The following is a 22,790-nucleotide window of genomic DNA, read 5'->3' on the forward strand; positions in this document are numbered from 1 at the left end:
CATGAATTTTGATACATCCTGTATATATATTTTTAGTTGACGATGGTTTTGGAGTCTATGTACCATGAAACGACAAACTATAAAAAAAATTCCGGAAGTCGCCCCATGGTAATGGCTACAACAGGTAGTATTTCTTCGAAATCTACCTCAAATGTTAACGAGGCTTTTAGTACACGCCAGAGATGTGTAACATCTAAATAACCTCTGTAACCAGCAAATCCACGTGTTCTCTTGTTGCAAATACACACATAAAGCAATACTCGGACACGAAATTTAACGGAGAATTCTATAAAATAATGCCGAGCGTGATAAATGTATGTAAATAGTCTTTTCAGCTACATTTATGGACGCAAATCACACTAAGTTTCTGCACCCGCCGCTAGAAATCGCTGCCGCAGAAGCTAGGTTGACTACCGAATCAATCTATTAGCAGGCCTAAATTTCATAGGCGTGCCCAGACATTTCCATTAGGGGGGGGGGGGGGGGGGGGCGCCTGTTAAATTTTTAAATCAGAAGCTGAATTTAGAATGTTAAATAGCCTAAATACATTCACTCATTGCCTTGTTTATATTTTTGTGCAGTATCAACGAGATATGTTTACTACTTAGTTAATATTTATATCCGTATAATTTTAACAATCTTGAAAATATGTTTTCTTTTTCTTCCATAGACAATGTTTAAAGGGTACTTACACATTTTCCCCCCTCGAATTTTCCAATAGCTTGGTCCAGATCTACCTTGAAATGAACTTCTTTTTAGTGAATGCAAACACAGCAATTCAGACAACAGAACTTCAACAAACCTCTTAAAATATATATTTTTTTTTTTTTTGCTTGGCCATGACCTCGTGTTTTAAATAAACTAAGGCGGCTGTATTTCCAAAAGTATAAAATGTTTAAAAATATTGTTAATTAGCACGCTGCAACACTGAAAAACAGTTTGAGTGTCACAGTGCCAGGAATATACGAATATTAACGAACGCATTAGAGAAAATGCCGATCTGAGTGATTACATTAGGGGGGGGGGGGCATGGCCCACCTGCCCCCCCCCCCCCTTTGTAGGCACGCCTATGCTAAATTTTAAACTATAAATGAAATTTCTCCGATAAGAGCGAAAAAGACTTGAACAAGTACGAAATCCCAGCTTTGGACCTGACTTTCGAGAAGTATTTTTTTATTAAAATACTGCTTTTCTTGTTCAAATTCATTAAACAGTTAATACAATAAAGTTTTCCTTGAGATCAACAAGCGCGTGCTTAACTTCTGAGCTACTAATCCCATTAAAAAATAATGAGAATATGTATTGTAATTGTTGTATGTCAGTTTCTTAAGTACGTTAAAAAGTGTAATTACTCAAATATATTTCAAGGTATTTCATCATAAATTTAAATTTGGCTTACCAATACGTTTTGTATGTCCCCTAATATTTACTAAAGTGACTACATACGAGTTTATGTTGCCACACGTGTGTCCACCTTCTAGTTTACACATTTTTGTTCATTGTCTACCGTTCCATTTTCACAAAATTTCTCCTATTTAATGCCGTATACCGAGAGCTAAGATGTTTACACATGAAAAAATCATGGAGGCATTAGTCCATGAAGTGGGTGTCAGATCTAAAGTTGAAGTCAGTTTCGTTCGCTAAGGAAGAATCGTGAAAATTCCATCATGAAATGAGTACTGTTAAACAAACATGATACATCTGCAAGGAATAACGCGTAAAACTTCTTTATAACCAAAATTGTTTTGCTGCTCAGATACGAAAAGGGGACGGTGTTCGTTCTAATTTTGACTTCACTTATTTATATTGTCAATATTGTAAACACTAACTCTTTTACTTCTTATCTCCATAAAAAAAACTAACGAAGATTAAAAAATATAGCTTGAGTATATTTTGAAATTTCCTGGAACATTAAAATAAACTTAAGAGTTACAAAAATTCTAAAAGTCCGAAGCGAGTGATTCGTCAACTCTTCAACGACAGTTCTGTTCAAGCACTAGAGTAGATGCGTGCAAAGATAAGGGCAGTTGCGCGCATTAGTGTTTTCTCTATGGGGAGGGGAAATAAGACAAACAATAAACAAATACTAGTACATATTTTTGTTTCTCACGGCACAGACTGCAAGGTTATTTTCTGCAGAACTTAACTCCTCGCAGGTTTTGCGTGTCTTGGAGCCTTCCGGACGGGGTCGCTGCAGGGCCGCGGGAACAGCGGTCACGTGACACCCCCGACACCCTCAGTCGCCGACGATGGTCACGACGAGGCTCCACCAGGTAAACACGGCGCGGCACACTAGCGGACCCACGGGGGAGAAACTCTAATTGCCGAGACTGTGACCTAGTTTTTGAAGAGGGTTTGGGCCTACCCGCTAGATAGTAGGGGTGACAGTAGATAGGACGAACTGAATCCTTAAAAATTGGATCATACCATGTTTCACCAACATCGGGAAAAATATATTACAAGTTTTGATCTATTTAGTTTATTACATGTCCAGTTGTAATTAATTTGTGTCAATCTAAGTTGCTGTTACAGTACTAGAAATTAGGTACTTCTTTTCTAATTATAAATAGTTTCTTGTGATGCCATTTTTATAATTTTGTTGGGTTTGATTCTCTGTTCTGTGGTCGAGCTTCGAGCTATCATACAGCCATCTTTGTATTGTCTCGTGGTAATAATGGGATTTGAAAGATGCTGCGTGGCATATTGCCGAAAACGAAAATTAGAGCATGTAACAATAACAGTGAGGCGTGATACGGAGGTTAATGTTTACACAATTATCGAGGACAGGTTTCGCCGTTTATATAAACAAAAACACGAGAAAAGTAAAATAAATAGAATTGATGTGCCGTTTTTGCACAAAGCTTGTGAACAAAGATGCCAACTATCACGCGCTAAACCTTCCTCAGGTTGTATTTGGCTGTAATTTTTTCGTTGTCAAGTTGCAAAGAAATGGTATGATCGCAAGGGTTTTGTTTCAAGGTCACTATTGACCTTGGTTTTGTTTACTAATTTAAGCTAACGATCATTACTATGGGAGTGGCGCCTCTCCCTTTACTTACTCTATGGCTAACATAGCTACATTGATTGTGAGAAGTAATGCAACAACAGCTCTTATCAGGCAAACAAACCAGCAGGGACTGGAAGTAACGCGCTACTAGTAACGGCGTTATTTGTAACAGTTACTTTTTATGGTAACGATCGTGGTAACGCAATATATTAAGTTTTCAGTAACTGTAACTGTAACTGACTTACATTTTTCTGCCTTAAAGTAACGATAATTGTCGTTACTACTTGCGTTACATTTTTTAAATGTATTTCTTATTGAACGAACAACGATTTGTTGATTTTTTCAATCCCAGAACGAAAATCCCGACAAGCATATTATTTGCAATGTTATTGCTTGTACTTGTAAAACTGCTGTTGGCTAGCCTGCGCTGGTATTTTAATTGTCATTTATTTAATATTTGCGACATGCGGGTTTACTGCTGTGCTGTTTAATTAATTAACCTACCTGTGCACATGCGCGAAAGCAATGACATAATCTAATGAAGCGAGATACCCAGAAAGCAGTCCAGAATTTTCGTTGCCGTGGCCTTCATATTCCAATTTTTTAGAAGTTCGGTCGAGTAATAAAAATAACCTTATTGTGAAGTGCTTATTGTGTGGTGCTGCGAACAATTTTGTAGTGTGAACTAATTACTCAATGTAATTTAAGACCTATTTAAATTTTTTCAGTTGAAAGAAACATATATCTTTACTAATCACAATATGTTTTATTAGCTTTTAATTATAACAATTTCACGTATCACATTTTTAGCTTTTCACAAAGTAACTGTTAAAGTAACTTACAGTTACTTTTCTCAGAACTGTAACTGGTTTATTTTCAGTAGTGTAACTTGTAGTTGTAACAGGGTTACATTTCCAATGGAGTATTTGTAACTGTAACTGAGTTACTTTTTAAAAGTAACTTTCCGGTCCCTGCAAACCAGTGAAAGTTAATTCCGTAATTATCGGACATCGCGGCTTTATTGTGGTGTGGCATCTCCTACTCATTTATATACAAGGGTTTTTTTCTTTCATAATTTAGATCTCTTCTGCTAAGAAACTTGTCATCAAGTAGATACATTACTATGAAGCTAATACTTTGGGTTTGATCCTCCCACCAGAGTTTTTTTTTTTTTGCTAGAAGTTATGGGCCCACCCAACAGGTAGCGTCACATATCGCGCAAAACATGGTAAGAGTCGCACTTAAATATTCCCTCCTTGTTCTATTGTGTTCGAGTCAAGCCAACGGCCGTTTAAAGTTAGGGCCTACTAATTTTGTCAGGTCCATCTCACTATTGCATGATGTAGCAAACAACTTTTCAAAACCAACATTTCTGATGTGTAACAGCTTAGCTCTCGGTATATGGCATTTGGTGGGAGTAATTTTGTGAATGCGACTGAAGTCACGGAACGGAAATGTGTAACAACCACGACGCTGCAATCTGAGGCGGATGGCGCGAACCAAAGTTCATAGTCTTATTATTATAGTATTATCTGTAAATTATAGTTTTCAATAATAAAATTCCTTGTCCAAAATAAGGTCCAAAGCAGTGTTTTTTTTTTATCGGAGCAGTTTCATTACATAGTTTTAAAATTCGCTCTGCAATTAGAATGATTTCGATAGACACAGAACCTGAGGGAAGTGATCAGCGTTGTTTACGGCTTTGCGTGGAGAGAAATCTTTTTAACACTGCGCAAACTGTTTAAAACTGTTTTCTCGCTTGCATTAATGCATGATTAATTGATCCCCGCATGATCCGGCCCAGGGTTTTCCCTGTGTCTGTTTTACCTGGGTCATTTTAGTTAGCTTTTACGCTCGGCAACCTAAGGGGCGCCAATCGCAGCCATGACTGGCCAATAAACCCCAATATAGCACAAGATTCACGCGCCCTTGTTCTTTCTGCATGGTTAAAACCCCGCATGGCAAAGTTTGTAAGCTTCGGCCTGAGACGCACCTAGATCCTCCAACCTGGATCCCTCCCACACATTTAGATTAAATTCGGCTAGGTGTAAAAAAAAAAAATATATATTTCAGTAGATAACTACTCCCTGATGATGGCGACTGCAACGTCAACCGAAACATTGGTGATATCATTGCCTTCAACGCGGCTACAACCCAGAAGCCAAGCAACTTCTGTATCATTTCTTTGTACGATAGGGACACTCCCGAAGAATATTCCTGGAGCCGCCTCTGCCGGTTATTCGCTCTCCTCCCCCCGACACCAAAACCGCTAGTTTAAAATAAAGAACTATTACTTTTCAGCATTTCCGACTCCCGTTTAAATAGGTATTCAGTATCTAACCCTCACAACACTCCGGTCAACCCCCCTCCCCCCTTCCCAATCAACCATAGAGAGGAAAGACACGACCACAACCTAAACAGTTCCCAAGTTTACCGAAGTAGGTTAGTTTTGGTCAGTGTAATAAATAAGGTTTTTTTTTTCTGGGAGGGTAGGTAAGGTTGTTACGTTATCGTAACCATTAACATAAGGTTGATAAGGTTATTTTAGCGTTATTTAAAATACTCTTTAACCGTAAAATATATAGATCCTTGGAAAATGTAGTTTTTCCATGAGCGATTGGAAAACTTGGGAGAATGGGTGCGACTCCCATCCCTGTGGAAATGCAAGATTCCATTGTCGTAATCACCGTACCGACTGTCGCAAGTGAGCCGGCGGAAGCAATGGAGGGGGGGGGGGGGGGGGGGGGGGGGGGGGGGGGGGGGGGGGAGAGAGAGAAACTATGATTGCCGAGTCTGAGACCTAGTTAAGTTTTTTAGGCCCAATCCACTGGATGGTAGCATTCATAACAATACGAACGCGAGAGATTTGAGATATCAGGTTCGGAGCTGGCTGGCGGCCCTGCACGGCCACTGGCGTCACATGCAATCCACTGACGTAAGGCTTGCCACGCGCACCTGGCCAGATTAAAAGGGTAGTAACTACCCCCCTCCCCCTCCACCCCTCCGCTACGTCCTCCCTCGGCGCTGTTATCTACCGCTGAGCGGCCATGGGAATTCCGCTGGCCGCTGCACAGAGCAGCATGTATTAACTCCACCCTTCTGGATTGTTCGAGCGTCGGGTCGTCCCGAAATGATGCGACTCGCCACAGCCGCACTCGTCGGTTCGAGATGAGCGTCCAGGTACTTAAAAAGCGACGCCTGCCTCCGCGAAAGTTTGGCGATAAGAGTTTCATGAAGGGTGCTGCGTGAGTTCCGCGCCATGAGTGCCGTATTCAGAGTGAGTACCGCGACATTTTCGAGAGCAAAGGGAAGTGAAGAGAAGTGCGACATCTGCGAAGAGGGTGAGAGACCCCCATGAGAGAGGCGCGACGCGATGTTCGACTGGATCGTGGGAGTGCGGCGACTGAGTGACTCAAGACTGTGTGGACAGGCGCGAGGTAAGGGGCGAAGCAATTAGTCATCAAGTAGATAAATTAACATTATTAAACTAACACTTCCGTCCAAGTTTTTTGCTAGTATATATAGGCTCACCCAACAGATATTTAGTGTCACATGCGGCGCAAAACAGTTTAAACTACCAGTGTTTAAGAGCAGGGGCGCAACGGGGGGGGGGGGGGGGGGGGCACAAGGGTATTTTGCCCCCCCCCCCCCCCCCCCCTTTTCTGAAATCTTGAAGTAGGGGCAAACGGGGGCAAAGAAAGTGCTGTGTAATCAATTTTTAGATAATAAAACTGCTTAAATAGCACCATTTTCCACCTTGAAATTCAAATTTTTCCCGGGGAGGACCCCTGCTTCAATGGGGGGGATTGACGATTCTTTTATAAAAAGGTATATTGCCCCTAACCCCCTACCTTTTGTAAATGTAGTTGTTGCGCCCCTGTTTAAGAGTCGCACTTCTATGCCGGCAGGTGTGCGACCTGCTGGACTTCCACCGCCAGCTGGCCGGGGCGGGCCGGCGCCTCGTGGTGGTCATGTTCGCGGCGGCCTGGTGCGGCGCGTGCCGCAAGCTGGCGCCCGGCCTGGAGGAGGTGACGCGGCGCTTCCCGGCCGCCGTCTTCCTCAAGGTGATCACCTCACCATGTGATAGTGATAGTGGTTGGTCGTCACGCACGCCTTATTACTGGTTTACTTCGTGAGGCTGCCCTGTCTACAGCCATGGCAGATACAAGATTTTTTTTTTCCATAAGGAAAAAAGAGGAAGGGATGAGGGGGGGGGGGGGGGAAAGGCGGATTTGAAAGAAAAAAAAGAGCACACGTAAAATAGTACAAATGATATAAGTGAACTTTGGCAATTCTAACCTCGACTCAGTATATCGTAAGGGTAAACCGGCAGAGAGTTTTTTAAAAATATAAAAAATATACCCCCCCCCCCAAATGACCGGTACTGATCTGTACTGTTGGCTGGACACCCAAAACACTGGGTGAAGTGTAGTGTTTATATTGTAGAAACAGTATGCAAGGAATGTATTTTATTGCACGATTCAAATTGGCGGGACTCCATTGAAAAAGTATAAACTTGATGAAAACTGCCATAACTGTGTGTGTCGGCAAGCAAGACCTTAAAATTACTTACATAATATGAACATTTATGTTGGAATTAAATTTATTTATTTATACAAAATTAATAAAAAATAAACTAGTTGGTTAATACAGTTCGTAGAAGACAATATTATAGAAGTTAAAATTACTCATGGCCAAATGTACTTGAATTCAGAAATGGAATAAGGCAGTATCCGAATTCAAGTATGCAGTTTATTCACTTTCGACCTTGCATACTTTAGTTGCCCTTACGGTGAACTTGACATCTGGACAGGTTGTGTTTGGCTTCTCAAACAGTATTAGTCAGCCGAACATGTTAATACTACCTTGTTTTGACGTGACGTCTAATAAATCGATGAACGCCGGCTGCATGCACGAAAAAGTGTCCCACTACGGATGTGTTCTGTTTGCTCATTGTACGCATGTGTGGCTCTCTCTTTATGCTCATTGTACGCATGCGTGGCATTTCTCTTCCACCCGATTGGAAGAACCATCAATTTGACTTTTCAATCATATTTTCGTTGTTTGAATTTATAATATTATGTAATTTAACGATCGTCCACCGATTTTCAGCACAATCGGTACGGTTATTTAAAAGTAATGTTGAATATTCAAATACGTTTTGAACCAACAATGGTGTTTTACAGTTACACATATTAATTCAAATTACACCCGGGATCTTTTGCACAATGTTTTAAAAAATATTGTAACATATTATAAATAAGTTACAATGTTTTAAAAAATATTGTAACATATTATAAATAAGTTTGGTGTATTTGGGATGCGTATTTGTTATAAAATCGTGTTAATATTATACCCCTGCCGTGAACAAAGTTTATATATATATATAAAACATTTGACACATTTTCTTAGTATGGCCTTGGGGGCGTGTGGTTAGCATATCTAACTCTTAATCTAAAGGTTGTCAGTTCGAAACCCAGCAGTTGCGAAATTTTTTTTATACTTGTAAAAATAAATATGGCGCACGCAACATTTCAAAAGTAATAAATTTATTTGAATTAATGAATGCAAATAAAAGTAAGTTTATTAATTCAATTGCACATTGCATTTCACTCCTTTGATTGCATACAAAATAGTGATAATTCAATAAAAATGGTTCAATTTTATTCATAAAAGTATGCAGAGGTAGATTTTATCATGCAAAAGATTGAATAATTAAAAAAAAATGCTTCCTCAAAGAATATAATATTTTTAATGCCTAAATGGTTTGGTTGCAAAAACCTATTACAGCTCAGTCTCAGGCCGAATATATTTCCTTTTCTTCTGGATCAATCATTTCATCAATGTTTTGTTATGATGTCGTCACGTTAAACTATCGTCCGTAAACCGACTTTACAGACAACCAATTTTTTTTCGAACAATTAATATTATTGGAGAATCAATGTTTAGCTGTAGTTAGCAATTCTGAACACTAAATGCCACACGAATCTACAGCAATTTACATTGTGATTATACGTAACTTAGTTTCCTAGTTACGATCTGTATGAATGTGCATGCAATTGTAAAACTTCCTTATAAATAAGTTCAAATATTTTATTCAATTTATTAAGACCATTTAAATAAAAATTAAAAATATCTTTACGTCTTTATACTACTTGAATGATATATCAAATATAACCAACATTATGTTTATAAAATAGTTATGTTTCTTTAACCAGAGGTATGCCAGAAGTACATATATTTTTTTTAATTGCAACTTTCACTTCCGTGAACAAGTAGTGTCTGTAAGTACTTTGGGCAAATTCGGACACTGGGCAAGATTTAATTTCTATTCCTTCCCATCAACCTCAAAGGGGAGCATCATACACAAGGCTGGGTTTATAAATAATGCAGGGAATGAGACAATGTAACAAACAACCAGCACAAGAAAATCAGTAATTAAAGTAAGCAAGTTGCAAGACATCACCGTATCTAAAACTTAAAAATTGTAAAAATATATCCTTTCTACCCTGGGCTTCTATATATATTTCATATTTTTCATGGAAAATGAAAAGTAACAGTTAATAATTTAATTAAATGTGTTACATATTTTATTTCACAGTATGAAAGTTTAACAAGTGGAAGAATGACACATATTTTTTAAAACATTTTTTTTATACTAATTTTAATGTGCTTATTAAATTAAATACAGTTTTAATAATACAATTTACTGATAAAAAATATGTAATTAGTTATTCCGTTATTCCAGCATGCCAATGATAGTAACAGTGTGTTTTTGTGCGAATACAGCACATGTCATTTGAGTAAAATAGATTTTTACGTTGGAAATTACTTTTCCCTTTTAAGAAGTTTTCCCTGTTAAGAAGTTTTAAGCATCCAGTCTCTTGAAAAACTTCTTAACAGGGTTTTACTGTATATAATAAAAATACTACCTTAGGTTCTTATGCACCTAACGCCTGTGTCTTGTGTCTTGCATTGCGTTCTCGCACCTTGCATAGTTTATAAACCTGTATTCTAAGATGAGGTCGGGTAGTTCGCGAAGCAGACCTGGAGGTTTTGGGAACGGCTGCCCGAAGGTGGACGTGGACCAGTTAGACCAGCTGGCGGCGGAGTACGTCGTCAACGCAGTGCCCACATTTGTGTTCGTCCGCTCGGGCAAGATGGTCGACAGCTTCGCCGGCGCCAACGAGGAGAAGCTGGTCCAGGTGATGGCGAGCCTGGGGTAGTCGTCGCGACGTACATCCCGGCAGCGTTGCCAACACCCTCGCAAGTTCCCCGGCGCTTCAAGGAAACTTTACCTGTTCAGTTTCAAAAACCTCCAAAATTATGAGAAGCAAAAAATAAAGTGTAGAAGTCACATTTTGTGAACTCACTAAGAAGAAAATTTACCAAGTTGTGTGCCTGTCTAATTTTTGAGGAAAAATTATAGTGTTTGTCATATGGAATTTAATAAATATATTAACTGATGTGCATCTGTGTTTAAGTGGCTGAAATATACATCTGAATGGGTGTTAGATCATTCTCACATGAGGATGATGGGTGGGTATTCTGCCTGATTGTATTACTTATCGCCACGGGGAGATAGCCACGGGATAGGCTACAAAGCAAGATGAATTTGCAGTGGCTCAACATTGCCTTCTGCAACATGGAGGTGGAATGACCACACCACACAGTGCTGAACATAAAAGAATCATAAAAAAACAACAGGACCTGTGGTTATGGTATGTTATCACCGTATTATTTTTAAATTTTGTCCCAACATTTACCGGGAAACATCGTATTTTTTTACTTCGAAAACAAAAATTTTGTTTCACGTTAGGTATTGAAAGAAATGTAAGTAAAACCAGGTATGAATATAAAATGAGTTGCAGCCTTTACTGTAAACAAAGCCATTCTTTCTTCTCCCTTTCCTTTTTTTTCTTCTAAATAATCAAATATAAGAAGGTAAAAGACGTTCAAACACAGCACATAGGGCAACACATAGCATTTGTGGCATTCAAAAATAAAAACCATGGGCTCTGTAGTAGAAAAAATTCTAATTCGTTCAAAATACAGTCAAACCTCTATCTATCGAACGCGCATGTATCGATTGTCCGTGTTTATCGTATACTTTCTACAGTCCCGGCAAAATTGCCATACAACTTAAGTTAAAAAAGTTCACTTGTACCGATGTTCAAATTATTGTTTTGTCCGCATTGATCGTACAAAATATGTGGTCCCGTCACTATAAATTATAATAGATGATCGTTTAACAATAAAGATTTTGCTGAAATAACCATTTCTTAGAAAGAAACCGTCATAAAAACAGTAACGATAGTATACAGAAGTAGTAAAAATCACCTTAAATCTGCAGCCATTTTATAATAGCAACGAGTGAACTGTCAACAAACAGTAGATGGCTAACATTGGTGCCATATTTCCATGAAATCGACTCATCACGAAACGTTGCCCACTATCCACTTGTATTTATGTACGAAACTTTTTCATGTCGACAAAAATGGTAACGTAAAAAACAAAACATTTTATACCATACGTATATAAAACCACTTCAAGAATAAACATGTCCCTTATTATGACTGAGCATTGAGACGTCTTGTTTATAAGGTACAAAGAAACCAATATGGCGTCCGCTGTGGCGTTGAAAATTTATTGATTCATGTGCAGCATCGTGATTGCATTTCTGTAGGCCGGTATTTCATTGTTCGGGCATGCTATCCTAATGTATGGCACATGTTACTTCCTGATTCTGATCGGTGTTTCCTTTACATGTGCGTTAATGTTGACTTAATAAAAAGTGCAAATGAGGTTTCACGTTTTGGAGCGATTAAAATGTCTTGGCATAGTAAATAGTTGAGAACACTTGATGAACGAATTAAGATTATTAGAGAAATTGAAATTGAATTGGTCTATTGTGCATAGGCTATGTTTTTTTAAGTGTAAATTGAATTAAGTAAAATGCTTCCATTTTTAATTTTTTTTTTCAATTTTTAAACTTTAATGACAAGTAACTGATATATTTCTGACAGTAATTTTGAGGTTGAAATATTTTTTTAAAAATCTAAGAGTGAAGTCCACATCTATTGAATATCCACATCTACTGAATTTTTTTGTTGATTCCCTGAAAAACGATAGATAGAGGTTTGACTGTATAATGAAATACTTGTAACTGAAAATTTTTTGTGTGTTAAATATCTATGACATTCCACGTGACTTTTTCAGAAATGACATCAATCAACTCACACAACAGCTGTGTTCCGCACAAAATTTTGTTAAAGAAAAAAAGGTTTTGAGAATTTTCTGGAAAAACTTCAAAAACCGCAGAATATAGTTTTCCGCAAATTTCATTACTTCACCACATGTTTGGGTCCCTAAATGCAGCAACCTATACATTTATATTTGCTCCATGAACGAAATTTTCCAGATGAGTACATGATATGTATTTAATTAACTTATACATAAAAATTTAAAAAAGTATTATTTTAGGGAACAGTATTAGAATAAGTACAAAGATAAACACAAACAAGCCTAGTAAACTTAAGAGTTTGCAAGTGTTGAATTTTTTAATTTACTATTTTTACTTCAATGTTTTTCTTAGAATATTTACCTCAAATCTTTTTTCTCGAATCCTGAATCTTTCAAATACTGGAGATTTGGTGAGATTCAAGGATTTGACCAGCCCATCCCTAATAAGCCCAACCCAATTAATCTTGATTTTGGAATTTATTTAAATTAAATCTTTGACTTATTTCTGTTAGCAGATTGCACTAACAACTTTTTAAGTAAAATCAGCACTAGTATTTTTGATTTTTTAATCTAGAAAGGCATATATTTAAACAAAACTGAACTATAGTGTTATTTGTAGGTATTTGCGTATCTGAATATTTAATTTTAAAACATTTAGAATGTAATCAACAAGTTTTAAATATGTTGCATTAAAAAGGCTAATTTCACAAGATACTAAAACTTAAAAAATAGATGCAAATTTTTAAAAAGAAAAGTTGCTAATTTTTCCAGCCCCGAAAAAGTGGTACAGTAAAACCTCGCTCGTACGGCCCCCGGTTCATATGCACACCTCGGTCGTACATACAGATTTTCAGAAACCGTGAAAAATGAGGCAAAAAATATTTAAACAAATTATGAAAAGTGTAAGAAATATGTTAAAGTTTATTAAAATACAGTTGCAATCTGCAGCGTTCACAACAAATACGGGCTACATACACATTGCGTCACAGTAAAAATGTTTTTTTAAAAAAAAAAAAAAAAAAGGCCGCAAATTGATGGAAATTTACCGTCAATAGCGTGCCTTACGCGGAGAAATGTCATTGTCATTGCGCAGTATAACTCACTCAATGCTCCGCCCAGACTCGTGACCTTCCATCAGCAGCCAGCCAATAGAAGCGAGCGTAGCGGAAAAAAATAAAAGCTCCACCTCCCGTGTACCAGTTTTGTCCAGTTCTAATACCAGTTTATTGGTATACGCACCAGTTTTCTCGCTGCCGTGACATGTTCAATTTTACGTTCATCGTGATGTCTTGATACCAATAATTAATTATTTACGATCCCCAGAAATAAATGGTTAGTTTAAAAAATATTCGTCAACTATACAATACTTCCGAAATTATAAAATACGTATAAAACAGTTACCAAGACTCCGCTTATTTTATCTTGTGAAGTTTATGTCTCGTACCAGTATTTCGGCTAAGTTGTGACAAATACAGTATCAGACAAACAGCCACGTAATATTCCCGTAACGTTTATACATTCGTGAGTTTACGTTTTTCCCTCGTGCATTTTAGATTGTCTCCTGCTATAATTACTCGGACTTTTACTCGCATAAGACTTAAATTATTACATGTTTAGAAATAAATGCAACTTGTCATGTTATAAAATATGTATATTTTGCGATTTAAAATGTTCATTGCCGACTATAAAGTTACGTTTTTCACAATGTTTTTAGGCCTACTAGCTAATATTATTTACACTTAAAGTACCCACGGTATTTTTTTTATTTGAGCAAATATATTGTGTGTTAATTAATATTTTATTGATATAAAATATTAAAAAATGTAAACACGGGGCTTACGTCACTGCCTTCAGTGTCAAGTTTTTATTTTTATTTTTACTTTCAATTAGCTCAAGTGTTGTTTCTGCACAAATAGGATATAAGCTCATTCAAAAAAAAAATTAGCATAATATATTGACACGGCAGGTCATTTCCCGTGGCAGCAGGATACGGCAACGGCAGTTCATTTCCCGCGGCGAGAAATATGGGGTAGGGGGGGGGGGGGGGATAGCCACAAATGGACGTAATTTGGCCTCGCTGGTTCGTACGTACAACTCGGTCGTAAGGACAAACAAATTTTGGAGAATTTGGAGAACCGTGAATGTACGTAGAATCGAGGTTTCACTGTATATATTTGAAGAAACAATTTCCCTAAGAATACAAAATACAATGCTTATATAATAAAACAGAATAAGAAACCTAGATAACAATAATAGCATGAAAATGCAATAACATGGTGTGCAAAGCAAAACCATACTATAAATACCAATTACACCTTCTCAACATAGCTTTAAATATCAAACAAACTTTAATACATTTAATTTACTCCTAGCATTGATTGCAATTAATACGTATTTATTTTTTTGCTTGGCAGCAGTACAAAATTAATGCGTGATGAACAGCAATCTGTTGGTTGCAATACTGTCTGATAATTTTTATAGCTTGCAAAATACTAGTGATGCACCGATTATACTTTGCCGATTACGATTACCAGTTACATATTATTACACTAATAATTGCAATTACCGATTACGATTACCGATTATCAGTTTTTGCATAAAGTTGAAATAAAAAACAAAGTATTTTACTAAATATTCCTACTTGAACGCCGTTCTGTTTTTACTCGTCGTTTAACATCCTCAAACATAGATGGTATAACTACAGTAATCAAATGTTTCCTGGAAGGAAGTTCATACTTTGGTACTGCTTTCTCCATTAGTAGCTTAAAACCTTGTTGTTGACAATATCGACTGGCTGCATGTCAACACAGATCATTTCTGCAACAGCTCGAGTCATTTCTTGTGCTCTTAGATTCGTGGGCAAGTACTTTATTTTTTTTTGATACCATGGCTGGTAGTGTTGTTTGTGACAGTGCACGTTTTACAGGTGGTCTAGGAGTGACATCAGGATCATCTACTTCACTTTCCCAACTTTTATTTATTTTTTCTGAAATCACTTCACTGGAATGAATTTTTTATGCGTGGTTCCACATGTTTGTAGTTGTGTACGACTTCCGGTTCCCGCAACTGCCTCGTGAGATGAATGTTCCACATATTAAGCATTTTGCTTTAGATTCACTCATTAAATCCACCGAGAAAAATTTCCATATGTTAATTTTTCGATCTTGAAGACGTCATTATGTTGATCAACAATCAAAATACAAAGCTAAACTACAATGTGTTTACGTTAATGGCCATTGTCTACGAAAAAAAAACTGCAGTATTCAATATTCATGAATTACTATTGCAGTGTTGCCAACTTCAATTCTGATCGTCACTTGTGCAAACATTATGGTTGCAATTTGGTATTTTATTTTAGAAACTCCCATTAATGACTAAAAAGAACTAAATCTAAAAAAATGCCAAATAATCACCATTTCAGTATTAATTACTAATTAGCATCACGTGAGCCTACTTTTCACAATCCTTTGAGAAGGGGAATTATGTAGCGGCAGTGGAATGTGAACCGATGGCGCTATTGTGTATTTGTGCGTGTTGTCCGTTCCAACCTCACATCATACATAACAAACATGGCCGACATACGGTACGCAGTGAAAATTAGTTAGGCGCATCGTTTCTACAATACCATGTCCAATTTTTTTTTTTTCAGACTTACATTTCCTAATATAAGTAACATATGCCATATGGTGAATTGTGACAGCTTTAAAAATGCATTTATTTTCTTAACTAAATATTTTGTGTGAAGAAATCACGTGTGTGATTTGGCTGTGGCCATGGTAAATATTGTGACAATAATACCATTCATGACGTTAACTTAACAGGATAAATTGTACAGTAAGTAATTGAATTGAAAGGGGTAAATACTGTAAATAGTAAACGGGGCAGTTTTGTATGTACGAGCACAATTCACGAAACAAGCAAATATTATTAGGCGAGTGTATCTATGTACACGCCGAGACGTTGACATTCCCTACCTTCCACGGCCATATTCGTTAAGAGATTTCAGCCGTTTGTAGTTTCAATTCAAGAACTTATTAAGGTTTAAACTTTAAATGTATTTTCTTTTCTTTCAAGTTGTATGGGTTTCAGCAACAAATTTTACAATTATGGGTTTCAGCAACAAATTTTACAATAATCGGCAATCGGTTATAAACTAACATGGTAATCGCCGATTACGATTAATCGGCATTGGGTCAATAATCGCAGTTGCCGATTAACCGGCTGCATAATCGGTGCATCACTACAAAATACATATTGAACTTGCATGAAAAAGAAAACTATTTTAATCACTTCAGCTATATTATCACTTTTAGGTCAACACAATAAAATAAAAAATATCAAAGACAATAAATACCACATTAATTTTGAAAATCACAACACTGTTTATCTAACAGTATTGAGACGTTGACATTCCCTACCTTCCACGGTCATATTCGTTAACAGATTTCAGCCGTTTGTAGTTTCAATTCAAGAACTTATTAAGGTTTAAACTTTAAATGTATTTTCTTTTCTTTCAAGTTGTATGGGTTTCAGCAACAAATTTTACAATAATCGGCAATCGGTTATAAACTAACCTGGTAATCGCCGATTACGATTAATCGGCATTGGGTCAATAATCACAGTTGCCGATTAACCGGCTGCATAATCGGTGCATCACTACAAAATACATATTGAACTTGCATGAAAAAGAAAACTATTTTAATCACTTCAGCTATATTATCACTTTTAGGTCAACACAATAAAATAAAAAATATCAAAGACAATAAATACCACATTAATTTTGAAAATCACAACACTGTTTATCTAACAGTATTGAGACGTTGACATTCCCTACCTTCCACGGTCATATTCGTTAACAGATTTCAGCCGTTTGTAGTTTCAATTCAAGAACTTATTAAGGTTTAAACTTTAAATGTATTTTCTTTTCTTTCAAATTGTATGGGTTTCAGCAAAAATGTTTACAATAATCGGCAATCGGTTATAAACTAACATGGTAATCGCCGATTACGATTAATCGGCATTGGGTCAATAATCGCAGTTGCCGATTAACCGGCTGCATAATCGGTGCATCACTACATAATACATATTGAACTTGCATGAAAAAGAAAACTATTTTAATCACTTCAGCTATATTATCACTTTTAGGTCAACACAATAAAATAAAAAATATCAAAGACAATAAATACCACATTAATTTTGAAAATCACAACACTGTTTATCAACTAACAGTATTTACTAGCAGATAAATTTATAGAAGAGTAAATTAAATCATGTTCTTAATACGTAAAAAAAAAGTACAACTGTTTTACTATTTTTTTTTTTACAAAATATTATGGCTTTAATCTTATCAAAACACATTACAAGAAAACTAATAATAACTTATGGAAATTATAAAATGAACAACTGGAATGGACAAACGCCATCATTACAAATGATTCACAGCTTACATTTCTAGCAGAAATTGGTAGATAATGGAATTTATTAAAATTAATACATTTAACAACTGTTCCATTTATTTTGGATCTTAAAACATACTATTTAACAAGCAAATACTTGGAACTGAAGTTATCCATGAAACCAAAGAGAATATCAAATGAGCACAGTATGAACACAAGTCATTTCACCTAACTAACAAATTTAAAAATGTTTGTTTGTAACTTCATACATTTGTATCTTCTATTATACAGGCATCAATTTGACAAGAATACATAATGTAAAAATGGCCTATGGCATGCTAATGTGTAAAAACAATTAAAAAAAAACACAAAGTTTTTAATCCTTCCAAATATAACCAATAAAACGTATCCTCTTGGTCTTATCAAATCAATCACAAGTTAAAATTTAAGATAACAAAATATTAAAAGATAATCAAGTGCAAAAAAAAAAAAAAAATGGTACAAAAACAATACTTCAGGTGACAAAAAAAACCCACTTAAAAGTTGCGAACAGTATCAGCACAATCTGCTTCCATTAAGCGCTAACCTTCAAAAGACACTTGATTTCACCTAGTTCGCGTAACTCCTAATCCACCCTCCCCTCACGCTATTACATAGCAGAGCCAACAGACAAGTTGCAAAAACTGCAGCACGTTACCTCTGCTCCGCACAAGTGGCGCCGGACTTCAGTATCATGTTTATCTTGTCACATGCGTACTTAAGGCTGTTGAACAGCTGAAGACTGCAGCCTTGCTGCTCGATCGTCGAGAACCGAAATGTGCGGAAACCCCTCGATGCATCGATGTACGTGACCGCAGACATCAAGGGGCAAAGAATGATCTTGGTGTGGTCGGTGAAGTTGATCTACAAGAAGAAGAAGAAAAACACGCAATAAATATTGGTGAAGGTTGGTGTTTTACATCGTACATAGTTCCTCTGGCAAAATCTTCATTTTTACACAGGCCTGCCATTTACAGCAAAACTCGCTTAAGACGTTCCAGCGTAACACGTTTTCCCGTTTATTAAGTTCAAAAAATTATTCCCTTGATCACTTCCATATATCCCTATGTTAATATTTCCCTTTCATAACGTTTGTCTTTATATATGCTTCCCGCATATAACGTTCAGCGTTTGTGGGAAAAAATAAAATTGTTTATCTTTAAGCTTTTCAACAATTTTTAAGGTTAATTTTAAAAATTTACATATTTCCAAACATTTAATACCGTATTGGTCCGAATATAAGGCGGCCATTTTTTATTTTACATAAACGAGAGATGTGGAAATTGGAAGACACCTTATTTTCGCACCCAAGACGTCAGCACCGCTAACATTAGTTCCAAGCTGAAAGCTACAGTAGAAACATTGTTAAACAAAATGTTCACGATTTTTTATATTAACTAAAACATTGTTAGCTCACACGGGGAAAACGATAAATTCACCCAATATTGCAGTAATTCACAATTGTTTAAAATTGAAAATTAAAATATTTGATCTTGAGTAAAAATGTGAACGTTGAATCATCTCAAAATGGCAACCTTTTATTACACAATTCATATTTGTACTTGGTGTACAATCGCGTGTTGACATTTACGGTAATTTAATTTCAGATTTTTAACGGAAATATTTGTACTGAAATATCACAGCCATTTTCAGAACGGTTGTTTACGTTTACAAACAGAAAATGTTAAGAACATTTCGGATATAATGTTTGGAAATTCACGGCTGACAATTGTCTTTCCACAATATTTCTTTGTTGTAAAACTAACATTGCCGAACACGCATGAAGACGCCATATTTACAGGAATTTGGTACGTTACTTCAAAAGCTATTTTAATAATTTCACAGTAATCCATGCTTTATTTATGTTTAAACCTTCCAAACAACATAATTATCATAGATTATTCTTTCAAATTCATAGCACAGAGAATCTCTGTCAGAGAGTAATATGGACAAATATTCGCGGTCACGTCACCGAAGTTATTCATGGCCGTATGCTTCACCATGGCAGCTAGCCACTTGTTTTGTTCCGGCAAGCTGCATTCTTTGTTTACTTTGTTACGTTTAACACACTACTAAATAGTAATACCACAGCATAAATTTATTTATTCTGCGGTGATACGTAGCTTAAGTGAAACTGAAAGTTAAATGCGGTATACATAAATACAAAAAGGATTTATCAACACAAAACGTATGTCTACTGAATGTTCACATTAATTTCTACCAAAATTATTTTTACATTTGTTGGGCCTCCTGAAACTGCAGGTCGCCTTATATTCGGGCCAATACGGTAGTTAATTTGAACAGAACAAGACCATCGAAAAACCTGCGCCGCATGCCACACGTTGTTCTATCTGTGCGCCGTTTCGAGTGACGAATGAGAAACGTGCACGATCGTCGAAACCTGCGCCGCACGCTGTTACTTGTGTGTATTTCGACGAATCATATGCCTGCGTTTGTTTGGACTGAGAGGCTGTTACACCTGCAGAACATTTTCCCCATTTGTGGCTTAACTGACGAATGAGAAACGCCAACTTTCTTCGAAACTTGTGCCGCAAGCCGCACGACCAATCACCTGCTTGCATTCTCAGGGACTGGAGGCTGTTCCATCGATACACCAATTATTCAATTCAAGTAACGTGACGAAAACAAAGAAACCATATACCGCCAGCTATTACTTTCTTTGAATTATTTGCGTATATTTTTTAAAACAAAAATGTTATTTATTGTTTTTTTTGCTAGTGTTTTGATAATACTAATTTTAATGTGCTTATTAAATTAAATACAGTTTTAATAATTCAATTTACTGATAAAACATGTCATTAGTTATTCCGTTATTCCAGCATGCCAATGATAGTAAGTGTATTTTTGTGTGAATACAGTACATGTCATTTGAGTAAAATCGATTTTTACGTTAAAAATTACTTTTCCCTTTTAAGAAGTTTTCCCTGTTAAGAATTTTTAAGCATCCAGTCCCTTGAAAAACTTCTTAACAGGGTTTTACTGTATACAGATATTTGAAGCCCGAAATGGGTTGGCATAAAAACATAAAAGTCCACGGATATTTACAATGTTTGTTACTATTTTCCAATTTAAATTGGGTATCTGTAAATGTTTACATCACTGATGGTTAACTTCATGCCAACAACACCCCACCGAATAAAAAACTCCCCCTATGTGTTGCCAGAGAAGCTAATTATTTAATAAAGTATATATTTATAATAAGATAATGGAAAGAACCCTCAGTCATGCAAAACCTAGGTATTTCCACCACCTTAAGCAGGGAATCTAACTCCTCCTTCCCCATTCCGAATGCTGGAATTACTGTACTATTGTAAACGGGTCGTTTGGCTTGGAAATCTGTGGCTAGAAAAAATATGGTTCTTTGAAGCTGAACTGCTTAAGCTGGTTAACCAGTGCAAAACGGCACTAACGTAATGAGCACTAAAATAATACTACTCTACATACGACAGTGCGTGTGGTGCAGCAACAGGCGAGTTACCCACATCGAGTGGCGATTGCTAAAGAGCTGGGAATAAAACCCATCAACACTGATCTTCTTTTAACATAATAAGAGTGAGTTAAAAAAAACCAAAGTTTAAGTTTAATGCAAACAATAATTGAAGTTAAAACCTATTTTTGTAGTAGTTTTGTTTATGGTTTCATGCTTGTTTCAGTATTGCACACTATTAGCACCAACGACAACACAAAATTCAGTACTGCCTATTTTAATATTAAATTCAGTGAAAACTAAAACAATCTGCCAAAACGTGAGACAAAAAAAAATCAGTTACGAGTGAAATAAAAAAAATAATGTGTTACAGACAAAATATTTAACTAAACAAACACAACGTCGCTGTTACTGCAAAAGGTCGTATATGTCAAAACCGTCTCACTTTCCAGGAGATAAAAAAAAAACTTGTTTCATTCATCAGGGTCGTCATATTATGTTATGAAATTTTGGTAGTATATTCTTAGAATTGTGCTTCTTACTTCACAGTTACTGACGAAAGACTCTTTCCCCACAACATAGGTTGCCTTCCGAAATACACCGACGGCCGAACATTTAAAAATGCCAATTTCTGACACGCGACCCTTTGCAGTAACAGCGACGACATCAACTATTCGGTGGTCGCTGGACCGTGTCTCGGGAGGGCGCGGGGAAGGGAATCACGGCACACCTGCACAGTGCCGTTGGTGAGGTGCATGACGACGGCCGAGGAAGTGCGGAACCACTCCTGCAGGTGGGGGGTGCGGCTCAGGGCGTCGCTCTCGCGGACCGCGACGGCCCCGCCCGCCTTCACCAGGTGCTCGCTCATGTAGCGCCGGAAGTACGTCAGCAGCTTCATCTTCTTGTCCAGGCGGCCGGGGTACTCGTTCATCGTGTGGTACGACTCCTTCCCGTTCTGCTGGATGTAGTGCACGTTGCTGCAAACAAAAGGGGAAAACGCAATCTTCCGATCCGAACACGCACTCATTCTTCATTCAGTCTTTTTGAAAGAGTTTACCCTAGTTTACTCTGTATTGTGACAGCACGGATGTTACAACACCTAACTTCAAATCACATTACTATAGTAAGACATGTTTTTACCAGCAAGTTTGACGATAATGTAAAATTTAAAAAATAATTTCTCCAAATTAAAAAAATAAATAAATAAAAAATAATTGATTTCTTTATTGGACCTACAGTAGAGTCCTGCTAATCCAGACCCTGCTTGTCCGAACATCCGGTTAATCCAAACGGGATTACATCACACACGTTTTGTTTGTTAATCCCACATCAGTATGTCGTTCGAAAACTTAGGACTACACACACATGAGTGTTAAAAGTAAAATTAAGCTGTAGGAAAAGTTCTAGTTATGAAGGAAAATATCCATTGTTATAGTTTTACTCATTTAAAACTTGTATTTAGTGCATTCCAAAGCAAATTCCGTTTAATCCTGACTTTTGGAGATCCGGACAGGGTCCAGTACTATATACTAGTCCGGATTAGCGAAACTCCACTGTAGCTTCAAAATTTGTATTCCAGAAAAATAGAACTAAGATTTTTTCATGTACAGAAGTGAAAATAGAAATACTGAAAAACAGATAACCATATTGTTACATT

At 36.7% G+C, this 22,790-nt stretch overlaps 2 protein-coding genes across 7 annotated transcripts in view; one reads left to right on the forward strand and one right to left on the reverse strand.

Annotated features, from left to right (window-relative positions):
* The first annotated feature begins 2,066 nt into the window (after window positions 1–2,066).
* Window positions 2,067–10,477, forward strand: LOC134531931 (uncharacterized). Of its 6 annotated transcripts, none has more exons than XM_063367986.1 (3): window positions 2,067–2,273; window positions 6,916–7,071; window positions 10,084–10,477. In XM_063367986.1, exons 1-3 carry the CDS (start codon window positions 2,250–2,252, stop codon window positions 10,231–10,233), a joined length of 330 nt encoding a protein of 109 aa, XP_063224056.1. In that variant the 5' UTR covers window positions 2,067–2,249; the 3' UTR covers window positions 10,234–10,477. The 6 variants fall into 6 exon arrangements, with proteins under 6 accessions (XP_063224056.1, XP_063224052.1, XP_063224053.1 ...); XM_063367982.1 differs by having other exon boundaries at window positions 2,190–2,273; window positions 10,041–10,477; XM_063367983.1 differs by lacking the exon at window positions 2,067–2,273 and adding an exon at window positions 3,034–3,191 and having other exon boundaries at window positions 10,041–10,477.
* A 2,009-nt stretch (window positions 10,478–12,486) lies between these two features.
* LOC134531930 (serine/threonine-protein kinase polo) overlaps window positions 12,487–22,790 on the reverse strand; it is a 29,895-nt gene continuing 19,591 nt past the window's right edge. The window contains exons 9-10 of the mRNA XM_063367981.1: window positions 21,864–22,110; window positions 12,487–18,549 (exon numbers count right to left, since the gene is read on the reverse strand). Coding sequence (XP_063224051.1) covers window positions 18,340–18,549; window positions 21,864–22,110 — 457 coding nt within the window. The 3' untranslated portion in view covers window positions 12,487–18,339. The remainder of the gene's footprint in view (window positions 18,550–21,863; window positions 22,111–22,790) is intronic.

Source organism: Bacillus rossius, chromosome 5, assembly GCF_032445375.1.
Source record: "Bacillus rossius redtenbacheri isolate Brsri chromosome 5, Brsri_v3, whole genome shotgun sequence".
Taxonomy (NCBI): domain Eukaryota; kingdom Metazoa; phylum Arthropoda; class Insecta; order Phasmatodea; family Bacillidae; genus Bacillus; species Bacillus rossius.